Source organism: Lissotriton vulgaris, chromosome 8 (assembly GCF_964263255.1).
Source record: "Lissotriton vulgaris chromosome 8, aLisVul1.2, whole genome shotgun sequence".
NCBI classification, from domain to species: Eukaryota; Metazoa; Chordata; class Amphibia; order Caudata; family Salamandridae; genus Lissotriton; species Lissotriton vulgaris.
Genome location: NC_141696.1, coordinates 580,329,895 through 580,357,484, shown reverse-complemented (window position 1 = coordinate 580,357,484; position 27,590 = coordinate 580,329,895). Strand labels below are relative to the sequence as shown.

The 27,590-nt window shown below is 42.2% G+C and overlaps 1 protein-coding gene across 1 annotated transcript in view; it reads right to left on the bottom strand.

The window, feature by feature from the left end:
- PROS1 (protein S) overlaps positions 1-27,590 on the bottom strand; it is a 469,412-nt gene that overhangs the window by 205,274 nt on the left and 236,548 nt on the right. Inside the window, exon 7 of the mRNA XM_086934426.1 lies at positions 14,949-15,074. Coding sequence (XP_086790552.1) covers positions 14,949-15,074 — 126 coding nt within the window. The remainder of the gene's footprint in view (positions 1-14,948; positions 15,075-27,590) is intronic.

The following is a 27,590-nucleotide window of genomic DNA, read 5'->3' as shown; positions in this document are numbered from 1 at the left end:
AAGCGAAGTGGAGGGAACAACTCAGGGGAGGCACTAAGATTCTGCAACTCCTTGAGCCCGTGGGGTGGAGGAGGTCACTGATTTGGTTTCTCCACTCTCTGCTTTGTTCCAATAAAGTATCCCAGGCTCGTGCCACTGCCAGTGGGCATTGCATTCATTTCGAGTCCAGAGTAGATTTGCGCCCTTGGAATCTTTCCATCACAACAAATACGCACGCCACCTTGAGATCTGCAGACTTCTCGCCAATTAAGCATCATTTAGTACTTCGCCAGGATAAAAGCAATATCAAGGAACCTAGTAGTTGCCCTATGTTTAGCTCGTCTTGGGAACAGTCCCAACAAGTACGTCATGGGAGAAACAGGCAAAACACATTCTGTATCTTAGTCTGCAACCAACACCACGTTTCCCCAAAACTCCCTGGAGCGGGCCAGCTACCAACCAGATGTTACATGGTCACCCCCCAAGTCGCATCTAGGGTAGAGCGATTCGGCACCTAGGTGGAAACTATTGATCCTCTCAGGGGTAAGATATGTCCTATGAGATTAGAAAAATTTATTAGTTTAAACTGCGCATTGCGGAAGTACTCCGCGACAGCCCAGGTGCCTCCGAGAGAGTGGAGGTGCATATTTGACTCAGCTCTCAGTGATTCATACAATCCTGTGATTGCTTTGTATTTGCCCAAAGCTGTACTGAGGACCCGACAGCCCTACAACATCGGTGGCTCTTCTTGCCCACAGCTCTATCTTCATCTTCTAATGAACTCAGTTAGCGCCCAGAAAAAGTAAGTGACCCGCCAGTAAGTCATACTCCTTCTGTAAATATTCAAGGGACCGCAAAATCCCAGCTCCATATAAGTTGACATGTGTTTACAGTCCAAGGGCCAAGGGCCAATTAAGCGCTATTTGGCACTTCGCCAGGATCAAAGCAAGATCAAGGAACCTAACTTCCAGGTGGCATCTTCTTGAACAAAGCGTCCCAGCTAATGATGGGGCAGGGCTGGGGAATATGGGGTTGTCATTCCCACTTTTTGCAAATACCGAATCCAGCAGTAATTAGTCATAGACTGCAGGGTACAAGGCTCCGCTCAGACTTGTTTAAGATTGAGCAAGAGCTGTAACAGCCAGGACAGTGACAGTGTAATTCTGTCCTCCAGTTGGCCTCCCCTGTTTCTACCGGCCACCCATCGGTAGACCATTGCAATTGGGCCGCCAGATAGTATGCCTCAAGGTCTGGGACCGCTAAGCCACCATCTTGTACCAGGTGCTGGAGTTTCATGAGAGCCACTCTGTGGCTGCCCATCCCCAGATAAGACCAATGAGCATAGATTGCTTTTCCTGAAATATCCTTCGGGGAACAATGGTAAATCTTGGCAATCGCTACTCAACCCCACCCCACTGATATGGGGAGGGTCCCCCAGAATCTTATTGACTCCAGGGGCACTGTAATCGTTCTACCCAGGTTGCCATCCAGTATGGCAACCTCTGTCCTGAACACTTGAACTTCCAGTTAGCAAAAGCAAGTACTCTCCCATGGAAGTCCCGGATGCAGGAAAACCCACTCATTTTTGCCAGTTCGCATGCAGTCCCTAAGGAGTTCCAAACTCCTCCAAGAGATAGACAACCCTGGGTATATCCACTCTGTGGGCCCGAAGAAAAAAAAACATGTCATCCGCGTACAATACAATATTGTGCACAATTCCATGGAGCTTGAAGTCATCATATCATCATCATCATCATCATCAAAAGTCTTTATTCGGCTGAAAACCAGCCATAAAAGAAAACGTCATAAAATAAAATACATTTCCTCAAACAATTCATGATAAGATAAAATACCAACAGATAATCATGAGTCCATGATAATGGTAGCTGCAGATAGTTCAAATTATATGTAAGACAAAGTCATGTTATATTTCCAAGCAAAAAAAACCCATAAATGAGCATAATGATCTAAAAGATATAATCCATATACATAATGATCATTTTCCTAAAACATTCTGCTGCCGGACAGCCGTGGAAATATACTTGTACACCATTAAACAAATACATTTGTCATTTAACAGTTGAAGATGATTTAATGCAGCCTGACACTTGCGAAAGTTTAAAAATTGTAAAAGTGGTTTCAAGAAAGTACGTCTTAGTACTTTATAAAGATTGCAAAAAAACATAAAATGCAAAGTACACTTGACTAACTGAGTCGCATGGGCACAATTCCAGGTTGGCGTCACAATATGCATCGTGTGGATATGACACCAATAGGTGGGAGGTACCCATCCTAAATCTTATCAAATAAAACATTTTGGTGTGATTAAAATAAAAAGAGAGGTATTGCGCAATGCCTGGTTTACAAATCAGTAATGAATGGTCAACAACCCTTTTCTCCCCTCTCCAGATTATCCTAAGTACAGATGAGATAAGATTTATTTTTTCAACTTAGTCCTCTGTATTTTGGCTATAATACTAGGGCTTTCAAAGCAGTCTGGAAGTCCCAGTTTCTCCAGGAAATCATTAATATATGAAATCCAAGGGATTTTCCTGGAGTGATCCAATTTTAAACAATCTAAAACAATGGCACGATTTAGAGCTGCTTCTTTTTTTGACCAAATGCGATGCCATAGCATTAAAGGGGCCAATTATATGCAGAATGACAATGAGATCACACCTAATTCACTGTCAAATTGTGGCAGCTGTGCTTGTTGGAACTGTTAGGAGTGGTTTCATAAATGTGTTCTCTGCCCTCTGTAGGCCCTTGATTTTACATGAGCCCCAAACTCCAGCACCATACAGAGTAACAGCACACGTACAGGCCTTATAGATGTCGATGATTGCTTTGGTAGGTCTGGAGCCTACTTTTTTTGTGAATCTAAAAATGGCCTCTACATGTTTAGTGAAGCCCCTTATCTCGGCCTCAATTAGATGTTCCCATGAACTTCTCTGATCGAATAAGATCCCTAAATATGAAAAAGTCGAAACATAAGTACATTTTTCATTTGTTATATGGCATGTCTTTAAGGTTTTGGAGGATTTTCCCACCACCATAATCTCTGACTTTGCTTCATTTGTTTTTAGGCCAAGATCATTCATAAAACTTAAAACTATGTAAAAGCCACTGCAGGCCCACCCCAGTTCTCGACATCAATACGCAGTCATCTGCATATAATAGCGCTGGTAATGACCTGCGACCCACCAGCGGCGCGTCCACGTTCCTCTTCTTAATGTAGCTCTCTAAATCGTTTATATATAAACAAAATGGAAAGGGAGTCAGGACGCAGCCCTGACGTACCCCACGATCCTTCCTTAGCGGGGCGGTGAGTTCGCCACCTGACCCGTATCGTACTCTCCCCATCACTCTCTGATGCATGGCTGCCAGGAAGTGCACGATGGGTGGATCAATACCCATGGTCAACATTTTCTCCAAGAGCCTGCCTCTCTGCACCCAGTCAAAGGTAGACGTCAGGTCCATGAATCCAAGATATAAGGATCCAGGCCTGGCTAAGGTGTATTTGCCTATAACCAGGTGCAGATTGAGGCACTGCTCAACTGTTCCTATTCCACTCCTGAAACCGTACTGGATGTCGGTGAAACTGCCACTTTCTGACACTCAGTCCTCCAGTCTCTCCAGTATTACACAGCCCATGATCTTGCAGGTGCAGTCGATCAGAGATATTGGCCTGAAAAATTTGGTGTCCGACCTATCACCCTTTTTGAAGATGGGAACTATAGTCACTATTCTCCATCATTCAGGGGGACCCTAGACTGCATAACATTTAAAAATATTTGTTAACAAGGGGAGCCACAATGAAGTATTGGCCATAAACAAATCAGCGGGGACACCATCAGGGCCCGACGCCTTATTCTTTACAGTTTGAGATAAGGCCCTATCTACTTCATCTATTGATGGTGGAACAAGGGTTGACACCACATACTGGATATCAGTGCTAAAATGAGGGTCACTGCCGATTTTATAAAGGCCGGAAAAATGTTTTACCCAGGTATCGGGCATGATTGTAGCATCTATGCTTCCATTACTGGTGCCACTAAAATAGTCCTGGTTTACTGTGAGCCAAAAAAGTTTAGCGTTCTTGCTCCTACATGCTACATGGAGTTGATCCCAGGCGTCATGCCTGATTTCTTTCTTACGTTTTTCTATTACCTGCAGTCAGATTGAGCCTATTTTACCTCAAGGACATTCCAGGGTCTAACTTTTAGAGTCTTAATTAAATTATTATGTGAGCCTGTGCATTGACTATCAAACCACCTTTTGTTTCTCCGGGGACCTTTTATTTGTTTCTTAGTCAATGTCACCCCCTATTGTTTCTAATATGGCTTCAAATGATTTTATCATAGATTGAGGGTTTAGGCTATCGTCCAGGCAAGTTAAAACCTGGTTTAGGTTGATTTTTATAATCTGGTTTAAAACCAGGTCAGGATCTAATGTACACCACTTCCGCATCAACCCCTTATTTTTATCATGGGTCAATGGCGACGACCTTTATGGGGTGGATGAGTCATCCAATTGGTTCTCAAACTCCAGATATAAGGGGTAATGATCGCTAAAGGAATTTTTATATATAAAAAAGGTACAGTCTGTGTATTAAAATAGTCTGACAGTGCAATAAAATCAATTAAAGTGCTGTTGCCAACATAGGATACTAAATTGTGGCCTTCCACTTCAAGAAGGTCAATGGATAAGAAAATAGATTATTTTGACAATAATTCATTAAAAATATCCCCACATGGGCTAGGATGGAAATGACAACCCTCATCAGTATCCCCACCTACTAAGCTGCATGCTGTATGTTTCAACAGGGGACATAATTACAGTTAAAATCACCTCCCCACAAAACCACAAAATCTGTGTTTATCTCCTCAATATGTTTAGAGAATGCACCTTCCAATTCATGTGCAATTCCAGTGTTTATGTTCTTGAAATTATTATGATAAAAATGTAAAACAACCAGTCATATTTTTCCTCGGCAAGATGTTAATTATCTGAAAATGAGGCGAGTCAAGCAAAGTTTTTCGTAATCTGCCGTTCAATGTTGTATCACAATCACAATTCTAAAGAGAACATTCTGTAAAGGAACATTATGAGACTACATTCTCTATTCTAATTCCATGTGTATCGTGTATTGCTTAACACCAATATCACACATCTTCCTCCTCAACAATAAAAATAAAAACAACAAAGAAAATTAAACAAGTATGATAGTGTCATTATCTATTCTAATTCCACGTGTATCATGTATTGCTTAACACCAATATCACAGTTACCATAATTAAACGCATTATTCAAGCTGCCATGCCTTCTCTTTATGCAGGTATCAGCCGAGACTATTGGTATTGCAGTAGGACCCAACCTGCAGGACAGTAATGCATTACATTGCGCTAAAGAAGTGTGTGGAATGTTAGACTGGTTCAGGCTGGCTGTCTCTTGCCTATTGGAAACAGTTCAATTATTCAGGTTACACACTTGAGCACAGAATGTCACACCTTGCAATTCTTCATTCACAGGTGGAGTACAAATCGTTTGGGTGTCACAAGTATTAACACAACTTGGCCCATTATTGGGAAAACATTATAAAATATTCACCCCACATTTCTCAGGCTGAGAGGATATATATTTAAAATACAGATCATTTACACCAAACGTACCCAATGCACGGGGTCAATCCACCTGATTTAAAGAAGAAAAATAGTTAAAAGTTGAAATAGCAAATACAGGCATCAAAATATGTACCTTCACATGCTCTACTTGCTAGTGGTTCCATCGCCAGCGTGAATAACAGCGGGATAGGGGACAACCTTTCCGCATTCCCTGCCCACCGTGTAGGAGTCTTATACTGTCCCCCATCCTCATTTGTACCATAGGAGTAGTATACAGCAATCTCACCCACAAGATAAATCCCTCCACTATGCCCAATCAGCGTAGTACTGTGTATAACAGTCTAGGCTATCGAAAACATTCTCAATAGCCACGGACATTACAGCCACCTGGTCATTTATTGAGGAGGCAGCAAGTATCAACTTTGATACACTCCAGATATACATGGTCATGTTCCGTTCAGGTATAAACCCCTTCTGATCTGCGTGTAGCAGTCGAGGCAAATAGGACAACAGCCAGCACCCAGCGGAGGATTTTCTAGTCGACATTGAGCATCAACAATGGGAGATACGATGTTAAATCCTGGGTTAGCTACCTGGTTTGAGGAGGGAGACTATCAATACCTCTCTCGAAGTATTATGCAGTACTTGAGCCGCTCATGCAGCTCTATAGACTTCCTAAAGTTGAGGGTCCATTTGAGCTCTACATGCTGTATATAACTCCACTGGCAATCCATCCGATCCTGGAACTTAGCCCTGGCCAGAGCTCTAATTGCCTCTATGATTTCTGCTAATGATATATGCACCCTCAGCTCCCCAACCGCTGCGGATGCCAGAGTCGGTACCAGCATGGGTCCAAGGAAATAGAGTCAGAGATATGGAGGCCAGCAGTGGGCATACAAGACAGTATATTATGTACGGAATAGGCCGTTAATACAGGCTGGGTGATAAATCTGGGTGCCGTCCTCAGTTCTTATTTCCAGTATTTGCAAACCCCATTAGTGCAATTCGCCAGCCAAGCAAGCAGTGCCCCTCATTTGTCGCGCTTGCTATGGGCCCTGATCATATACTCTTGGTAATAAAAGCAGCAGAGTTTCTCCATCTATGCCACCATCTTCTCCTTTATCTAAAAACAAGGAGTGATGCACAGAGGGATCAGTGTGTCACCGGCGTTCTAGTTTTGAAGCACGTCCTCCTGCATCCGTGTCTCCTCTCACAATGAGCGCTTAGCTCCCCATGCCTGATCCATACTGTATGCACTGTCCCTGAATTACTGCGTTGAAAGCCTCGCACTCGATCAGAGCTGACATAGCCGTCCCTGCATTTTGAGCGACGTTCTGTTTTATTACGCCCTCCATAGTATCCCGGGTAATCTGGTCCTTCGCTTCGGAGGAAACAGCTAGGAATTCAAGTTCGGACAGGTGTCCAATTTAGGGCAATAAAGATAGAGTTATGATCAGACACCATTCATTGCCCAACCTGTGCATGAACCGCTGGGGGTACAAAGAAACGTGTCCAGGCACACATGTAAGTTATGCAAGTGAGAATGGAATGAGTAGTCTCATTCGGCAGGGTAGTGTACAAGCCAAGTTTCCACCAGCGCTAGATCCGATTGGGTAATTTTTCTTGCCAATCCACAGGACAGTGGAGTAGTGCTAAGTGGATGGGACCTATGTAGCAAAGGGTCGGCCACACAATTGAAGTCCTCCTCCAATAACAATGGAAGCAGTCATAAAGGGATCCAGGACAAAAAAACACTCATCAAAAAACCGAGATTGATCAGTGTTCAGGGAGTGGATATTGACTGACATCAGATGTCTACCCCCCCCAGCCAGCAACTCACCACCACATTGCACGCTACTTACCTGGAACTGGAACTGGTACTACGCTCCTGGTCTAAACCTTATAAGAACCTTTTTGGCGAAAATTAGATAGGTGGTGAAAGTCAAATATCCCAGCTAGTATTGCTACAAAGCGATACCCTCTGAGGCTGTAAGATGTGTCTCCTGCAGTAGAGCAGCACCCCTCTTAAGGTATGCCTGAACCTTATTTTGTTTAGACATGCTACTGAGGCCCGAGCATTCCACGAGATCGTTTTACAATCATGTCCCATACCTGTCATTCGGAAAACATAAGTACATGTCTCACCCTCTAAGCAAGGGCTCACCCAGCACCTTCCCCCTCCATGTGTGCAGAAGACTCTTCAGACTGTTCAGACTCAAGCATCAACTTCCTCCCACCCCAGAACAGACAGGCAACAGTACCACCATCCAAACATTAAACCACCCCCCAACCTATCAAAAAAAAAGAAAAATGTAAAACTGCGTACGTTTCACACAGCGAAAAGTACTCCAGCATCAAACAGTATGGAAATAGGTTGTCCCCTTGTGTAAAAGAACCCCATACAGTTCCCAAATATAAAATGATCTCGGTCTATCAGGTCTCCTCAGTGGTGTCAGGCATTATGTCCGGAAGCTCAGCATCTGAGGTAGGGTGCAGAACAGAACCATAGTTGGCATCTGAGTCGACATACGGTATGCTTCCTACCAGTCATGGAGCCAACATCCATGTGCGTCCCCGCTTCCCCAAGAGTTGCCACTGCTGCCACAGAACACATCCAGTTTCTCATAGCCTGTTCTTGAGTAGGTCAACTAGGGGAGGCGGGCTGTGGCATGTTGGCCATCTCCTTCTCCTCTGCGTGCGTCCAGTTGAGTGAGCACATCTTTGTCCCTTGGGTGCCCCTCAATCCACACCCTTACCTCTTTCGGATCAGTGAGGAACTTTGCCCCATTGTCTGTGATGACTTTCAACTTAGACAAGAAGAGCATGGTGTATTGGATCCCAAATTGTCTAAGCCTTGCTATAGATGTCAGGAAAGAGGAGAACTGCCTCTGGACCGCTAATGTGAAGTCTATGAAGATCATTACTATATGGTTGTCAATAAGGAGATCACCCTTCTCCCGGGCCATGTGGAAGATGTGATCTTTGTGATGGAAATGGAGCACACATGCCACCATCGTTCTTGCTGGGGCACCTGGAGGGGGAGATCTCGCCGACACCCTATGCGCTCTGTCCAGTGCTAAGAAGGGAGAAAGGCCATTCAGTGCCACCTCTAATAGAATCCAATTTTCAGCAAAGACAACCATGTCTTGTCCTTCAAATCACTCTGGGTGACAAACAATATGAATATTATTCTAGAGCGATCTTCCCTCGGCATCTTCCACTCTATATTCCAGGGTGCCCTAGGGTCCTAACCTCTGGCTGCATGTCTGCAACAGCTTATTCCGGTGTAGTTACTCAGTCTGCTGGCTTGTGTTGGTCATCCCGCAGGATGCCCAGGTCTGCCACCACATTGTCCATATTATGTTCCAGGGTCTCCCTAGTTTCTTTAATGCCCACCATTTGCTGGATTGGACTTCGTGCTACTGGGACCTTTGCTCTTGGACTCCTGGTTCTGGGCTGCTGACCTGCTTCTACACCACTGCTCGCCGCACCCGCTTCGCGGGTCCCGCTTCGCGGGTCCCGCTTCGCAGGGGAAGCCGCCGGGGTATCTGTGGAGCTGCTGTGTTGACAGAGGAGTGTTGGGGCATCTGCTCAGGGCTGCGAGCGTTCTGCAGGGACTACATTTCCCAGTAGTCCCTGCCTGGCCAATTTAGATCATCTGGCCCGCTCTCCCTGTTAGCCCCGCCCCCTGTGCAGAGATCATGTAAAAGAGACTCCCTGCTTCTCACCTGTGGGACCCTTTGCTGGATTGGACTTCGTGCTACTGAGACCTTTGCTCTTGGACTCCTGGTTCTGGGCTGCTGACCTGCTTCTACACCACTGCTCGCCGGACCTGCTGCGCGGGTCCCGCTTTGCAGGGGAAGCCGCCGGGGAATCTGTGGAGCTGCTGTGTTGACAGAGGAGTGTTGGGGCACCTGCTCAGGGCTGAGAGCGTTCTGCAGGGACTACATTTCCCAGTAGTCCCAGCCTGGCCAATTTAGATCACCTGGCCTGCTCTCCCTGTTAGCCCCACCCCCTGTGCACAGATCGTGTAAAAGAGACTCCCTGCCTCTCACCTGTGGGACCCTTTGCTGGATTGGACTTCGTGCTACTGGGACCTTTGCTTCATAACCAGGATCGCAAATACTATTGCTAAGGGGGCCAGGATCCCCGTGTCATGGAAAGGGGCTGAGATTCTCCCAATTTTTAAAAAAGGTGATCGCTCGAACCCAGGGAATTACCGTCCAATTAGCCTTATTGACTCATTCCAAAAGGTCATAGCAAGGATGGTCCTTGCAAGAGTTCAGGGCTGGATGGAGCTAGAGGGTATGTTGTCCCCAATGCAGGCCGGCTTCAGATCTGGTACAAGTACCATCGATCAGGTTTTCAGATTTTGTCTGATCTACTGGAAGGTGGTGCTGCTGGGCGGTGGAACTATCTATGCCGCGTTTATCGATCTGAAGTCGGCCTTCGACTTGGTGCCAAGGGCTAAACTTTGGTCCGTTCTTAGAGACCTGGGATTGCCAATAGAATTATTAGATCTGATTGTCAGATTACACAAGGGCAATTTTGCAAGGGTTAGGTGGGGAGGCCAAGGACAGGTGACGGACTGCTTCCCCGTAACACGGGGCGTCTGTCAGGGGTGCGTACTGGCGCCCACGCTCTTTCTATTGTTCATCGATCAAGTGGTTAAGTTTTTTGCTAGTACCCCAACTGATGCACCCACTCTGGGGGGGACCAGGTTTCCTATGCTCATCTTTGCTGATGACACACTACTCCTCTCTAAAACTGTAGCGGTTTACAGTCAGCACTGGACCGCTTTGAGGAGTTCTGTCACATCAATGATCTTAAGATTAATGTGAGCAAAACGAAATTTATGGTGCTCACTAAGAGTCATCCCCGAAGGAGTACAGTGACTATGAATGGAGAGAGTTTGGAACAAGTTGAGGTTATGACCTATTTGGGAGTAACCTTGGACTATCGTTTCCGTTGGAAAGCGCAGGTGGATACATTACATTTAAAATTTGCGCGTATCACGGGTTGTCTCCTACAAGAGCAAAAAAGGTCCCTTACTAAACGAGTTAAACCTGCACTTCGGATCTATACCACCAAGGTTAACGCTGCAATTTTGTATGGGGCAGATCTTTGGGGACATATGGACCTCTCTACCCTGGTGAAAACGCAATGCAAGTTCATGCGGAAACTTGTAGGTCTACCCCAATCCTCTCCATCTAAACCACTTTGTCTGGATATGGGTTGTAACCCAATAAACGAAATGACACGGTACAGACTGGTGGCTTTTTGGAGACGTATTTGGACCTCTCCTGATCTTAGCCTTTTTGCTAATGAGCTTGCAGAAGTAAGATCAATTTGGGGGTCCGGTGGTATTCCATGGCTGCGTACAGTAAAATCGATCCTGGTTGAAATGGGCCTTGAACAGTTGTGGGTTTCCCCGGGATCTAATATTTTTCCATCAAAACAGGAGTACAAGGCACTTTATTGGGCCTCTGTTCGTCAAGCTTTGGTCACTGCTTCTGGCTCCGCTAGTTTAACAGGAAGGTTCCTGACTCACAAGTTGGATCCCTTCCTAGAGAACTATTGGGACATTATCACTAGGCCACTTGACAAGAAACTTTACCACCAGTTTCGTGTGGGAGCCTTGCCCTTGAATTCGTTCACTAAAAACTGGTCTAATGGAGTGAGTGAATATTGCCCTTGGTGCCCGGGACACAAGGAGAGTGTGGGTCATCTTCTATTTGCCTGTTCGATTTATCAAGCCCCTCAAAGTAAATGGATAAAACCCCTTTGCCAGCGACTTAAATACAAAGGGTGTGCTGAGGCTATTTGGGCACTTAGAATTAACACCTCTGATGTGATTGTTGTGATGTGAGCGTAGCCAAATTCTTGGGGTGGGCATGGGTGATCAGAACAAGAAGTAAGCAGAAATGATTAAGATCCTGTCTCTTTTTTAATTTAAATTTTTTCAATTCCAACCTTTTTAATCTTCTTTAATTTTTAGGTCAGGTCTGTCTTTGTGTTGTCAGGCTGTTTAATTGTAATTTTAAAAAATTGTTATATTCTATATGTATAAATTTCATGAAATTCGAATTTGTATACAGTAATTGAAACTATAATTGTGTTCGCTGTAATACCAACTCTTTATAATAATCTGTATGTCCAAAACTTCACGTTTAAAAAAAAATTCTTTTATGATTTTATTATCGAAATAAAGACTTTAAAACCTGAAAACCTGGAATCCAAGGTAGTAGGTGATTCTCCTCAAGGGTTGGAAGGTCCGTCATCCATATAGTTGTTGTGGCCCAGAGGTGGTCGAGCACCACCCTCCACACCCTTCCATCTGGACGGGTGGCCAATGATATCCAAAGGAGAGGGCAATGTTGTCGTAGTTCTGGCCCCTGGAGCAGGCACCCTCATGCCACTATTCCACTCAGGCAGGTGTCAGCCTGTCAGTCCCACCAGCAGTACCGAAGGGTTCCATGGGGGAATCAAAAAACGCTGGGCCTAGCCCATGCAGAGGTAAGGAAGGCCTTCAGTGGCAAGAAGGATGAAGGAGGAACTGCTACAGCCCTGTACTGGCCAAGCTATGGCTCTAAGAGTTGCCAGGGTTGAACCCCTGGCAGTTCAATCACCTAGGTCTGGGGAAGAAATTCAGCTCCAAGGGCCCAGTAAGTGATGGAGGGCCCAATTGTCCCTAGTACCAATAGGTCAGAAGCACTCCTGGTTGTCTGGGAAACTCACAAACCTCCAACAACACAAACTGGACAACCCCTCAATGAACCAAGACAACCAAACGGGACGGTGCAGCGGGCTCCAGCTCTAATCCCCCTGAGGGACAGTTCTTGGGATCGCTCACGACTGCCCTGCGGCCGTCCCCCATGGACAACGTGGTCAGGGTGGGATGATGGCCACTACCCTACTCAGTATTGTGCTGTCTTCTCTGAGCTTACCTTAATGCACCCAACATCGCTGTCATGCCATACGGCAGGCGGTGCTGCAGTCAGGGAGCAGAAGGTCTGTGTCGGAAGCAGGCCAGGGCTCCAGCAATCGTTTCAATCCTCTGCCCCAGTCCACTTCATCTCCTCAAGGCCTGCACCACCATTTTGGGGACCTCTTAGGCTTCTCCTTTGCCCAGCCCCTGGACCTCGGCAATTGCCACAAACCTCTGTTTGCACCTTGTGGGGAGCGTTACTGTCCCGATGTGAGTGCAGCCATTTTGAGGTCGTGCAGCCCTATTCTTCACCTTGAGGTCCTATTTGCACCATCAGCTTCTTCTGAATTCTTGGTCAGGGGTCAAAGTGTTGCGCCGGTATTTCACCTAGTGTGCCCCTTTATTTACAAGGGGCTATTAGGTTGGATTATTCACTGGATGAGGCCAGATGGTGGTGAGGGCCCAGGGACCCACCGATTGTGCTGCTATTCCATTTGTGCTCAAACCACCCCCAGCAAGCAATGATTTTATGATGAGCTGCTTTGCTGAGTCCCAAGAGGGACATAGTGATAACTGTGCAGAGAGCAAGACTTCAGAAGCAGACTTAAAGGCACATAGTATCAAGTCTCTTAAGTTTTTGGTCTAAAAGGCCCATGGAAAAAGCTTTAGTGTTTAATTTTCAGAAAGAGGCATTAGGCCACTGGACTTTCAACTGAAAAGTGCAACGGCAAGAATTTCAGGGCTGATGTGAAGCAATTTGTCGGTGGACTGCTAGTCCCGAAAAGGGATTTTTCCAGGCAGCTAGTACAAGCTCCCAAAACACCTAATTAATTGACAGCAGAGGTTCTGAAACTGCAAAGGCAGCTGTAAGAGTTTCATTAAAATGTTAGATTTGGTGTCTGCAGAGGGCAAGATCAGCTCCAATGAAGGAAAATAAATATCCTCTTCTGTAGAGATGTCTAAAAAGTTACATTTTGTAAAACCAGGTAAAGACCAGCATCAGTGTTGTAAGAGGAGAGGAGATTATCAGGCTACGAGTGATAGTCTATATGAGGCATAACAAGAGTGTCAGAGTCAGGGTTCTTTCATCGAGATAAATCTCTAGGCCCCAGGAAGGGGTGGTTTTAATAGTTCATCAAAACAGGCTTCATTTTCTTTTGTGACACCCAAATGATGTTAGCAAACTTAAAGGATTTCAAAGGCAGCACCAGAAGAGATTCTGAGGGCAGTGCTAGTGACTTCATTGACGATGTCATTATTCTGAAAAAATTCAAATTTTTCTAGCCAGAGGTTACAACTTGCAGAGGTTTGATCCAAAAATTGCAATATCAAGCTTTATCTTTTTTATTTACCATGTTTAAATGGTATATGCCTGGGAGGGCTCTGAGATCTTCCTTCCAGAGAAAACTGATCACCCCTAGAGTCCACAAAGCCAGATGGGCCACCGTTCCTTCTCTGAGGCGGCTGCAAAACTTTGGTATACCCTACCATCCTCGATTTCCCAGGTTGAATCGCTCCCGGTGTTAAAAAAACTGTAGAAGACTTGGCGTTTTTCAGTTTAGTCAGCAGCCAGTCTTTCTCCTCTCTTCTTCTCTACCGCCCAGCGCCTTGACACGCTCGGGTATTAGTGCACTTTATAAATCCTCATCCTATACTATCCTATCTTATTACTGGAATTGACTTCGGCAACGTGGAATAACCCGACATAAGGGAATAGCGTTGAGTCTTCAAGGGGTTCGGGAGTGGGTCGATTTCCTGAAGGAAGAAAATAATGTATTCTTACTGTAGCACTTTTAATGTTTTTTGTAGGAAAATATTTTGGCAGATTGTTACCGGTGGAGAGATTTTTGTGAAGAGGGGGAACCATCTCTGAGGACCTTAACAAAAATCGCTGGTCGCCTGCTTCCCCATAGCCTAAGGGTGTATCAAATAGCAGGAGTCTCAGGTTGAGCAGAAATGGTCAGATCCAAGACTCAACATACATTTGTAATGTAGGTACAACAATGACATCTTCTACAGTGTTCAATCCTCTAAATGATAGGGGGAGACATTTGACCTAGTCGCTATTAAATGCTGAGACTTTTCCAACTGTAGTACAGAGAAGGTCTCTGAGTTGGGGAAAAATAGAAACTGGTGCCAATGTGCCAGTTAGACCTCATATACGTCAATGTTGGCACATCTGTGGTGAGCTGAGTCAAAACTAAGGCTTCATGGCTCCAGTGGAAATTTTTTGCTGGGGAAATAGAAATACAGTCTGGCGTTTGGAAGATATTTACAAGGTGCAGGGTCTATGGGAAGATGTATACATCAGAATAAGCTTGCTTTACCGGCATCAGTTATTCCTAGCGGCATTCTAAATTAAATATCAGAATGTTAAAATGCATTAATTAGCAATCACGATAACAATTCTACAGTACCTTCACAAGACTTTGAAACAGGGTTGTAGACGTAGCCAGTTTCACATTCACATTCATATTTCCCTGGTGTGTTTGTGCATCGGGCAGACCCACAGATGTTCACATTCAATTCACATTCGTTGAGATCTGCAACGGAAAGAAACATAGTGAAAATACTCCTTTCCCACAATCAGTTCCACAACATGCTTAAGGTTTGCACCAGCTATGCTTTAGCCACTTTGGGGCATATGTATCAAATACTCTATTTGCGATTCTCAAATAGCGATTTTTTATGAATCGCTATTTGAGAATCGCAAACGAGATGTATTTAAAAATTCGCAACTAGTTAGCGTTTTCTTGGCATTCCTTAATTCGATCAGCAAATTGCGAATCGCAATTAAGGAATACCTTTCTATTCATTCCTATGGGCCAGGAGACCAATATGAATGAATGGGAAGACCTTCTCAATTTGCGATTCGCAATTAGAGAATCGCAAATTGAGAATATTTTCAAGGATGCAAGGGTGTCATAAGGACACCCTGATGCGCCCTTGAAATGAGCATGTGTGCGCATATAGCGCACATACATGCCCTAAGGGCATGTATGTGCGCCACATGGCACTTTGAATAATGCCAAAAAGTGCATTTTTCAAAGAAATCACAAATTACCACCAACTTGAAGTTGGTGGTAATTTGCGATTTCTTAAGGAGAAATCACACAACTTGGGTGCTTGTTACATCGCATTTAAGGAATCGCAATTTGCGATTCCTTAAATGCTTTCGCAAAATAGAGAATCGCAAATTTTGTGATTGTCTAATTTGCAATGTCTTTTGGGATGATACATCCCAAAAGGCCTTTTCCCATTCGCGAATGGGAAAATTGCTCGATACATATGCCCCTTTGTTACTGCAGCTACACCAATATGCTCATTCTTCGATATTCCGTAAACAATTGCCTTTTACACAGACCACAACAGGTCTGTGTCCAGTTTACCGTCAGCTGATTATCGAGTCTAATAATGCCAACCAACAGGAGCGTTAAGATTGGCAAGTCAAAAACATATCACTGTAGCCCCGTTTAGGAAAGGCCCTTTGTAAGGGAAGACTTGTTGACGTCTGGCTCAGACTTTCTACTAATGTTTTTAGTAAATTGCATTTGTATAGCGCGCAATCTGGCATTAGTAGGTCATTACAATACTTTTGGTAGTCTCTTCCCTGTGTCTATAACAGTATTTTATTAGGCTATATATTTAAGATTATTTCTTGATTGCTCTACTTCTCCTAATGGCAAGGGAGCTTAGAATGTGGAAGTAATGTAGCAAGAAATAAAGAAAGAAAACAAAGCTATGATCTATTTTGTTTAAAGTTATAACACCGTTTGCTGTAGCTCTCATGAAAACAACCACTGCGATTACGTAAATTGAGAAAAGCATATGGGGCAACATCGGTATGCCTGGTAACCTAGGTATTTTAATTACAGAAACAAGAGTAATCCCTCAGATTAGTAATAGATAATGAGTCTGTTTGACAAAGTAATTGGTACTGATTGATGGAAAAGCAGTAGCAGCAACAAGCATAAGTCTAGAACAAAGTGAAGGAATAGTGATGGGATTTCCTGTGAGAGTGTATGTACCTCATTCTGTGGAGATTCATCTCACTAGGACAATAACACAGTATCTGACCAACAATGGGATGACAAAGTACGAGAAGATAATTCTGGGAGCAGAAAATGTGACAATCTCCAGATGTGTAAATGTCAATCCTTCTACGTTATTGCCTGATACCATGGAAAAAGAAATAAGAAATGAGGTTGATCACAAATGCCTAGATGTTCTTGAATACTGTACCAAACCAAGACCCGACATCAAGAAATGAGCCATTGCCTGAATCAGATTACGTGATGTTTGTTGATGATTACTGTCTGAGAACAAATGAGGGTGTTCTGAGTGCAGCGTATGCAGTTTGCACGGTGGCAGATGTATTTGAAACATCTGGTCTGAAAAGAATTAGTTCTGCTCAGGTAGCAGAATTGATTGCATTGATTCGAGCATGTGAACTGGGAAAGGAAATCAAGGTTACCATAGTGACTGACAGTCAGTATGGATTCGGAGTTGTCCATGATTGCGGACAACTGTGGTCCCACAGAGGTTATTTTACTTCTGCCGGATCACCAATACATAATGCTGAATTTGTGAGAATGTTGATAGATACAATTCAATTGCCTGACAACATTGCTGTGGTGAAGTGTGCAGCTCACAAGAGGGGGGATGATTATATCACCCGAGGTAACAGGTATGTAGACTCAATTGCGAAATACCGTGCTAAGAATCTTGCATCCATCAATCGGGACAGGGAAAAGGAGCCTGTTTCAAGTTCTTTAATGCTAACAACAGTTATGTTATGTTAAAATTTATTTATTAAGCTCACGTACGCCCTTAGGCTTCATGGCGCTATCGAAAGGGAACATAACACAAAAATAATACTCTAAAAGTAAGCCTGTTTAAAAAGCCAAGTCTTAGGAGAATGTCTGAAGGTGAGGAGATCAGGGCTATCAGTATCAGTATCAGTAGTTGAGACTTGGCAGGAAGTGAGGCAAATGCAGGAAGAAGCAGATGAGGAAGAGAAAAATGTCAGGTTAAAGGCAGGATGCAGACAAAGAGAGGAAGATGAAATTTGGGTTTACAAAGATGAAAGACCAGTAATGCCCGATAGCATGATTTCAAACATGGCCCGAATGTATCATGGTCAAGCTCATGTTGGAAGATATGCCATGCGTCGTCTATTTAGAGTCGACAGACGTGGTACAATCCAAGTTCAGCATGATTGCTGAGAGTCTGTGCCAGAAATGCCTGGTATGTCAGCAATTTAATCCAAACAGAAAAACAATTGTGAGTTTGGGACTGATGGGAAGGGAGGGAGGTCCATTCACACGAATGCAGATGGATTTTATTGAACTTCCACCTTGTAACCGACTCAGATATGTTTTAGTGATCATTTGTTTGTTCTCTCAATGGGTAGAGGCTTTCCCCCCGAGGAGAAATGATGGGCTAACTGTTGCAAAATTGCTTTTATGTGAGATAATCCCAAGGTTTGGATTTCCAGTGACGATCGAAACTGATCGCGGAACCCATTTTCAGAATGAATTTATGCAAATGATCTGTGAAGCACTGGACATTCATGACATTCGTCATGTGCTTACAGACCTGAAGCTTCAGGAGTGGTTGAACAAGTGAATGGAACTATAAAAAATAGAATTGCAAAATTGTGTTTGGCAAAAGGACTAAAGTGGCCAGATGCCTTACCACTTGTTTTGATGACCTTGAGAAGCATACCTGACAGAAAAACTGGATTAAGTCCACATGAGATTCTAATGGGCAGGGTGATGAGTCAAGCATTTGTACCAGTTGATAAACTGTTGACCATTAATGATGACATCATACTGGATTACTGCAAAAACATGTCTGACGTGGTGACTTCTGTGTTCCATCAAGTGGGAACTGAATCAAACATGAAAGAGAAAAATTCAGCTCATGATGTAGTCCCTGGAGATTGGGTTCAGATAAAAGTGCATCGCAGAAGGAACAGTTTGGTGCCTCGTTGGCAGAAACCAAGACAAATCATATTGGTTAGCACCACTGCAGTTAAATGTGCCAGAGTAAAGAGGTCGGTTCATGCAAGCCACACCATCCGTGTGCCTGAACCTGAAAATCCAAACGAGGAAGGGGAAAGCACAACTGATTCTGACTCTGAAGGAGAATCAGAGAAAAGTCCAGATACTGTAGCTCGGCAAGAACGTCGACATCTGGAAGTATCAGATGCTAGCTCTGAGTCTGAAGGAGAAGGAGAAACTGTTGAAATACCGAATTCTGAAGATCAATCACAAGATCGAGAATTGGTAGAGACAGACACCAGTAAGGACACTGAGCAAAGTGAAGATAAAACTGGTGGCCAAGAAAATACTGAAAAACAGACTGAAAGCTCTGAAAGCAGGAACGAAAATCCTGACATTGGAAAAGAGGAAGTAACTCACGATAAGGATGAGTTTCCAAGTTATGGAGATGTTCCTAACAGAGTGAAAGAACTGTCAAGAGAGAAAACTGATCTTGAAAAAGAAAAATACATTATAAAGTTTGTCATAAATAAAACTGTCAAAGAGACTGAAAGAGAAACTGACGACAGTGCAGATAAAACTCAATTAAGAAAGAGTTCAAGAAAAAGAGCTTGGAGAGTGAAGCATAACACCATGGGACCTAAGACAAAAATAGTTTGTAAAGGAGATAATTGGCCAAAAGAAACTGATGGACTGAAATTTAAACTGGTTAACAATGCGAGAAAACTAGAAGATAAAGTAAATGAAACAACCAGTCAAAAGGAGTCATTGGGAAAGAGAATAGAAGTTGTTCAAAGGCCAAAAAGAGTAAGAAGACCAAATGAGAGGTATAAATCACCTGAGTGGTCCTATATTGTTTTACCACCTATTGAAGAAGTAAACAGTAGCCAAGAGAACTTAAGCAGCCAAAAGTCAAAAGGAAAAAGTAAGTAATGGACTGAATCACAGTGAAAAGTGATAATTGCTCAAAGGTATAAGGTGAATGATAAAACCTGAAATCCTGATAAGAAGGACGTTGTAAGTTGAAGGTGAAAGATCTATAGGTGATAAAAGGTCGAAGAAAAATTGTTAGGAAAATTGCTGTGTAAAAAAAATATATATAAGGCTAATAGTAATCATAAAACGAAATGTTCTATTTTTAGAAAATGGTGTAGATCATGTTTTGATATGTACAGGATTACTAATATTGATATGGATAATCTTAGCTATTGTCATTCCTTTCCAGGATAACTTAGTAAAGTCGAAACATAATGTGTGTTCAAGTGGACAAAGTGTGGAATCAAAGCCTAATAAGCAGCATGTATATAGACCAGAAATGCATCAGGATAGGTCTATTAGTGATTTTACCAAAAACAAATTTTCTAGATTGTTATTTGAATATGTTAAAACTATGGATGCCAGTGACTGTTACGTTTGTGTAAAATTACCTGCATCTGTTTCCGAAGGGGTGACATATCACCATCTTCCGCTTACATATGGTGTTACATGTAGTGTGATTGCAAGCCTGTTTTATCAAACAGGGAAGTTGGAATATCACTATTCAAATTCAGATGATTTGTTCGCTAAGTTGAAAATTGTTAGTGCTCTGAATAGAATGAAGCCCGCTAAAGTAATGGGAGAATACTTTTTGGAGATAGGCGAATTGAGCCACGAGTATGCCTTCAAATGTAAAATGCGAGTTGAGGAGAAAGCATTTCTAGATATGGTTGAAGAGAGAAGAATTGCCTATACACGTAGTGAAAAAGTAAATCATGAGAAATCCAAATATTGGACATTTGAAGATGAAAACATTGATGATAGAAATGTGAATGTGGTTATAAATATAGATACTCCATTGTTAGGTAAATTCTGTATAAGAAGAGACAACACTGTGTATGACAATTATTTTGTGGGAGCAAGTCAATGTAAAGACACCTATAGAATTATAGGGGGTTGGGGATTTAAAGGGGGAAAAGATCCTGTTTTCCCTGGAATATATTTTATCTGTGGGAACAAAGCTTACTATAGATTACAGGACCATTGGTACGGGATCTTGCTACGTGGGTCTGGTCTTTCCAACATTCTTTCATGTAGATAGGGGTACAAATGGAATACATGAGATAGGTAAACCTTTAAGTCGTAGAAAAAGCGAGAGTGTAATAGAAATAATAGATGATATCTTTGGAGCACTGATACCAGCAGTGGGAATATCTTTTAATGCAGACCAAATTCAAAGATTATCAACAATAGTAGATAGTTTGTCAACAGACACAGCAGGTGGATTCTTAATGGTAAATACTTGCTATGAGAGCTATGGTAATGCAAAATCGTCTTGCTCTTGATATAATTTTGGCAAAGGAAGGGGGAGTTTGTGGAATTTTGAAGGTACAACACTGTTGCACCTATATTCCAGATAAAAGTCAAAACATTGAAAAGTACATTACAAACATTACAGAGTTGCATAAGGAAATTGAACCACTGGAGGTTGAAGGTGTTCTTGAACAACTTGGTAAAGCTTTTCAGCGATTAAACATTGGCTTAAAGAAATAGGTAGTTCAATTGTAGGTAAGATACTAATTCCAATAACAATAATAGTATTAGTGTTTTTGATGATAAGATTATGTTGCATATAGAGAAAAAGAAGGAATGTTAGAAGGTCAATAAAGAAGACAATTCAAGAAAAACGAGAAAGAGAAAGAGAAAACTGTGATATAGAAATTGAGGAATTTCAAGAAAAGGTCTTTAAAGAAACCAAAGAAAAGGATACTAAAGTATAAATCAAACTCGCAACATGTTTTGATCAAATTTGCAAAATTTTAGGAGATATTTGGTGATAAGATCACCAAAGGATGGAGTTGATGGAGCGAGGTGGAAAAACAAAATTTTGTATACCCCTCGTGAAGTAATTTCCTCATAACTGTCATTTTTATTAATTGCACGGTGTGGAAACCACTAATCAACATAGTATAGAATGCACACATAAATACACGTGGGAATACTAATCTGCCTGTATGGCGAAAATATAACTAACTAATTAATGTTGTTGTTGTGATGTGAAATAATGCAAATCTCCTAAATAAATAAAAGCAGCATAAATTTGCTTTTTGTGCATGTATTTGTGGCAGAAACCGAAGGATATGTGAGTATAAATTGCTTATATGTAGCTTGTTTGCTAGGTAATAACTAACAGGGAAACCTTAGTAAGGGAGAGGAGGTAAACAGAATAGTATTTTTTCTATAATTAACATTATTTTGTGTTTGTTTCTATGATAGTTCTGAGTTGAATGCGAGCTGTTTGTGCATGAACAAAGTCAGTTCAAGGCCAATATGCCCTGGAAGTCCTGATGACTGCCAAAAAGAATGGACGTTTGAGTTACTGAACGTGAGAACAGTACATGGAGTTGCCAGTTGTGGATGTGACTAGGCCAAAGACTTTCTTAAACAAAGGACCTTTTAAAATTTAGCTGACACAACGGAATTGAATAGTAGAATGATGAGGTGATGCTCATCCACCCCAAATTTGTCCAATCAGAATTTGAGTTTATGCTGACAGTTACTTTTTAGATAAAGTTAGTGAAATAGTGTATACAAAACCCTGACTTTACTTAAGAAAAAAGTCCTCTTCGATTTCATCCTGAGATGCTGTCAGAATGCTGATTTTTCAGAGATGTAAGATTTTCTTGAATAAATGTTTTATTTCCTTAAGTGAGAACTGAGCTTTAGATGAGGTTATTAGTTAGGGAAGTTAGGAGAAAATGAATTTTGGGAACTATCTGTCTTTTGCTAAAACTTGTGTCCTGGAATCTAAATAATAATGTCTATTTCTGAAACTGTAAAATAAATGAAAATGACTATTTGAAATAACAAATTTCCTTTTAAGTCAGACATGCTGAACTTTGCTTTTAATAAAAATTAGATAAATGGAAAATTAAGCTGGTCTTGTATTTTCCTACGCCTAATTTTTTAATAGCAGATTCATCGATCCGAACGTTGGTGTGTCTGATTAAAATGTTTTGTTAATAAAAACCATGGTAAATCTCATTTAAACTGCAGGTGTAAATAGTATAAATATTTAGTTTTGATTTAGACACTCCGCCATGATACAGCAGCTCTCCTTTAAGATACACCAATCCATGAAGTAGGACGAAAGCTGTTTTGTGAGTAACTTGCAGTGTTATGGGCCCCACTGAGGAGTAGATGTATTGATTTTGTACTTCAGGGAAAGGTGACATGGTTTTAGAAATTATTTCCGGAGTAGCGCTGCATCATGATCAAACCCTTCTAATTTCGGTTGAATCGATCAAAAGAAAAAGAAAAAGTCCATAGGGAACAAGACGCAAGTAGGTGCAAAAACATTTTGAAACTGTGAAAAACAGAAAGGTTGACAGTAGTACATTTCAAATTAGAAAACACAGACAATAATGTATGCTCAGGTTTTAAAAAGGAGTACAATTTGTTTGCTCAGTGAGCACATAAGTACATCCACGTTTCAACTCAAATTACATTAATTTAAGCAGTGCTTTCATCAGGACAATGAAAACGGAGACATCCTATAAGAAAAACAGAAACACAGACATTACCCTACTGATGGGTCATCAATTAATGAAAGCATATTGTGCAATATAACCCTCTTACCTTTAACATTTGACTTAACCACATCCGCGCTAGTTGAATTCTTCTCCTATGCTGAGATTTTAAAAAACCCATGCTCCACGAAGAGCTGGGCTCGTCATCAGTGTGCGAGGAGGCTACACCATGACGAGCCCAGCTCGTCATGAGCCTGGAAGGGGTTAATACACGTAAAGACAGGGAGTCGATATCGGAAAAAACAATCAAGGCAACTAAGCATGAAATCCGTTTGTGCCTTGAATTGATTGGGCCTGCAAACAATGGTGACCCACTGGTAGCCTCTAGTCTCAACAGAGATTGATAGTTGATTGTTACGTAAACAATCAATACAAAATGGGGTATTAAGTGGAACAAATGGTCAGTCAAAGTAAGGTTATGCAAAACATCCCACACACAACATTGTATCAATCAAGGTTCTGGGTAAATAATTATAGTGTACCCTAAAACACATATGGCTGTACCCAGGCGGTTCCTAAAACAGGCTAACGGTGCTAGGGACACTTATTGAGCATCTTGTACTGTTAGGGTGTTGTAAAATCAAGACAAATATGGTCTCAAACAACGGTGACCCTTATACTGGACATCAGTCTTAAATGTGATGGACAGAAGTAATACTTAATTTGCAAACTTCACCTGAACAAGTGGATGACCAGACAATGGTGTTTTACACATGATAGACATGTCATCATCTTAATCAAAGGTATAGGAATATATTTTTGAATGTACTCTGCAAACTAACAACTGTGCCCCAGAATATTCAGAGATAAAACACTTACTTTACAGTATGAACTTCAGGGGCATTGGAAAATCAATAGCCAATATGCTTATGGCAATATAAAAAGCCTATGCATAAAAAAAATTGCTAATAGTTCCAAAACACTGAATATATACAGTTGGTGCCATAGAGTGGATATGCACAGGAACTGCACGTTGATGCAATGTGAAAATAACAACTGTAAAAAAATCAAACGGTGAGCCCAAGAATACCTAGTGGTCCTGTTACCTATAAAAAGTAAATTAGAGGAGCTGTGTAGTCAACATACCATGGGTGACCTTCAATTAAGCAAAAAGAAAGACTATTATTATTATTAAGATGTGCTGGGATTGGAAATACAATGGTATAGTTATACACTAGAAATATCAGAATTAATCGCAATGCCATTATGGATCGTATGATTAAGAATAGAAAGCAGCAGGATTACACCACCTCTTTGGCTAAGAGTGACATGTTTTACCACCTGCTATTAATGTCATCCTCATTGTGGGCTTGTAATGTAGGTAATGGTCACCCAACAGGGCTCCAGCTGTAGTACATTTAATTCTGCTTCTGTGCTGCAGGATTAGGGCCTTCACTGGTTGTGTTAATCACATCCTTGGTGTTACAACTGCAATTAGAAAACAAGTTGGGCTCGTATTTATTACCCCTGTGTCTTGGTGTCAATACAGAATGATAGAAACAACATGGACGAACCCACAGGTAAGTGTTAGAAGTTTTATTGACTCAATGTGATGTAACAGAGTACAGACATCCAATGGATTTGTAAAAAGAACCCTCCCTCACCAACCTAGTTGGTTGCATGCTTCATCATTCGGTTCACAGCTGGGCTGCTGAATGCAACCCAGCAGTGCTTCAACGCCTCAATTACAGCGAAGTGGGTTTTATTGTTCAGTGAGGTGGGTGCTCAGAGGGTGGCGAGGTTAAAAATGTCTCTAAGAAATGCCCAACCGAAAAACTTTATTTGTAGGGTCTTAGGATATGATTACATCCTAGGGCAGGGATATAGTGAAGATTAAAAATTTAATCTTTGATATCCCTTAAGTGTAGGTGAACATGTTTCAGCCTTTTTGATAATCGTAAGGCTTTCTTCAGGACCAAAGCGGACGTTAAAAATAGTGAAGTGGCTACAAAAGTGGAGGTAGCCATGTGAGTGAAGATATCAGCACACACACTAAGGTGCGCTGTGTATGTAGTGGACAAACCATACTTACGGACCCACATAATGGTTGAAATATCAGCCAAGTTAAAAAGGATCAGACGGATCCTGCAAGGGGGAGCCTCTTGTAGTCACACATTCTTCAAGTATGGCAGCCCACATAGCATATCGAGTCACCAACTGGGCACACAGGGTACAGCTTGATCAGCAAGGCAGGCAGCAGTTTTCAGGGTGGCCACATCTGGCATATGGCAATGACCTGATTGGTGCAGCAGCCATCTCCTCACACCTCACTATGAGGATCCATTCACCAGGATTGCTCCACTGAACCCGCCGATCTCAGAGAAATGGCAGGATGGGAGTGTGACCTCTTTAATGATTGCATTTTAATGCTTTTTACTGAATTCATAGAACACTGCAAAGTTCCACAGAGACCCAAGCTCTATTCCTGCCTTCTGTAAACACAAAGAACCTGATCAAAAGTTGTGTATTCAATTTTAATCAATACACAAAAGGATGTTTGCACACAGATCGGAATTATGAGTTGTGAATTAATTGCTACTTTCTTCAATTTTTTCCTGACAGGTTTCACCAGAGCCATAAATTTAAAAAATGCAGTAATAGGTGTGGTAAACACAGACTCTACATGTTAGGTTTCATTCTAAGGAGGGAAACTCAGGGGAAGGTAATTATGTTACTCATTGAAACCCCCTCACCAAGGGTAGCAGGAATTACCCCATGGACTAATTATCACCAAATCTGTCTTTGTGTTTTTAGCATGATGATATCCATTCAGGTAAATAGTTTTCAATAGGTTAGTCGGAGGTCATTGAGCCAACCTAGTGTGCCCATTTTTTTACCTGATGTATAACCTCTAATAAATCTCCACTTCTCTTTGCGCTGTCAATACAATTATATATTTTTTCAAAATAATTATATTTTTTGGGGGGTGGAGGGGCAAGTGGGGTGTGTGTGTGTTTTTGTGTGTGTGTGTGTCTGTCTGTCTGTCTCCAGGGCTATTAATGCAGCCAAGGAAGGGACACCCGATTGGCAGCACAGCAGGCTTGCTGAGCAGGTATTTTAAAGTATCCACTCAGCAAATGTATTTGTATTGAGAAAATAGACTCCCAAAGAGGGGAAATTATTGTCTCAATGCAGACCGCAGATGGCCATGTGTGCAGAGTATGGTGGCCATTCTACATTAACCCTGCCTGTATCCACCACACCTCAGGCAGGGAAAATGAGTGGCACTGGCCAGACAAGTAAAAAAAGGAAAAAGAAATTCAGGTGTGAACAGGGAATGGGGCTTTGGAGGGGGCAGGGCCGCATGCAGAAATATACACCCTATTTAGAGATCTCCTCCTCCCTGGCCTTAAATTCTGTGCTATAAGAGCAACCACTGTAGTAGTACCCCATTTACAGCAATTCAGGCAAGCTGAGCAGGCACCATTATTTTTAAAACACCCACTCAGCTAAGTTCTTTGTACTTATAAACTAACTCTCAAAGTGGGGGGTTCATTTTTCAGTACAGAACACAGATGTGGGTCATTCTACATTTTCTCTGCTTGTATCCATCATGCCCTAAGCAGGAAAAGGAGAGACGCAGACCTGGCAAGTAAACATAACTAAATACACTAGCAAGGGGGGGAAGGGTGTCTTGTACCGATTATAGCCAAGAGACATTTTTGCCCCTTCTTTCCCCAAATCAACATTAACCAAAAAAGATTTAAGAAAGCTTTCTGCAGCTGGTCCTGATGTCCTGGGATCTGTTGTGAGAGCTGCGAAAGGCTTTTGATCAGTTAGACTTTGGGTGCACTGCCCGTATATACGCACATCGGTATAAACTTATAGACTATTAAGGTGCAGGACGGCGAGTGGAAAAACCTAGAACCACTCAATGGAGTAGGAAGACACCTACTCTGGTAATAACGAAATTGGTTGCCGTTGCACTCAGGACAGTGTGAACAGTGTTAAGTAACACAAAGCAATACACTTAATACAAAATGACAGAATTATCCAAGCACAAAAACTCTCGATAGGTAAATCTTGGAGTCTTTAATGTTGCATACAGCCAGCCGACACGTGTTTCATCGCACTTGCGATTCCTCAGGGCTGAAAATGAACAAAAGTTGACAATGGAGCATGTATCTCACAGAGATCAGGTATACAATAAGACCTGGTTACATGGTCTTGCATGCTCAGTAATTGCTTCTACTAAGTTAAGTGTCTCAACAAAAGGGACTCTCAGTGATTCTTAAGTGCCACCCCAATACATCCGTGTCGTACGTGTAAGACTTGACACTATTATCTTTAGCCGTGCAGTTCAATAGTGATTTTGTGTACTAATGTGTGGGCGGATCAGAGTTATTAATGCTAGTTTTGAATTTAGAAAAGTGTTCCATTTGTGTACGACTCAGTCACACTTCATGCTCTGTGAATCTGTGAGTAGGCTAAAAAAACTCATAGCCTAAAGATATATCCGTCACATACCTAAAAGGCTGTGTTCTTGTCA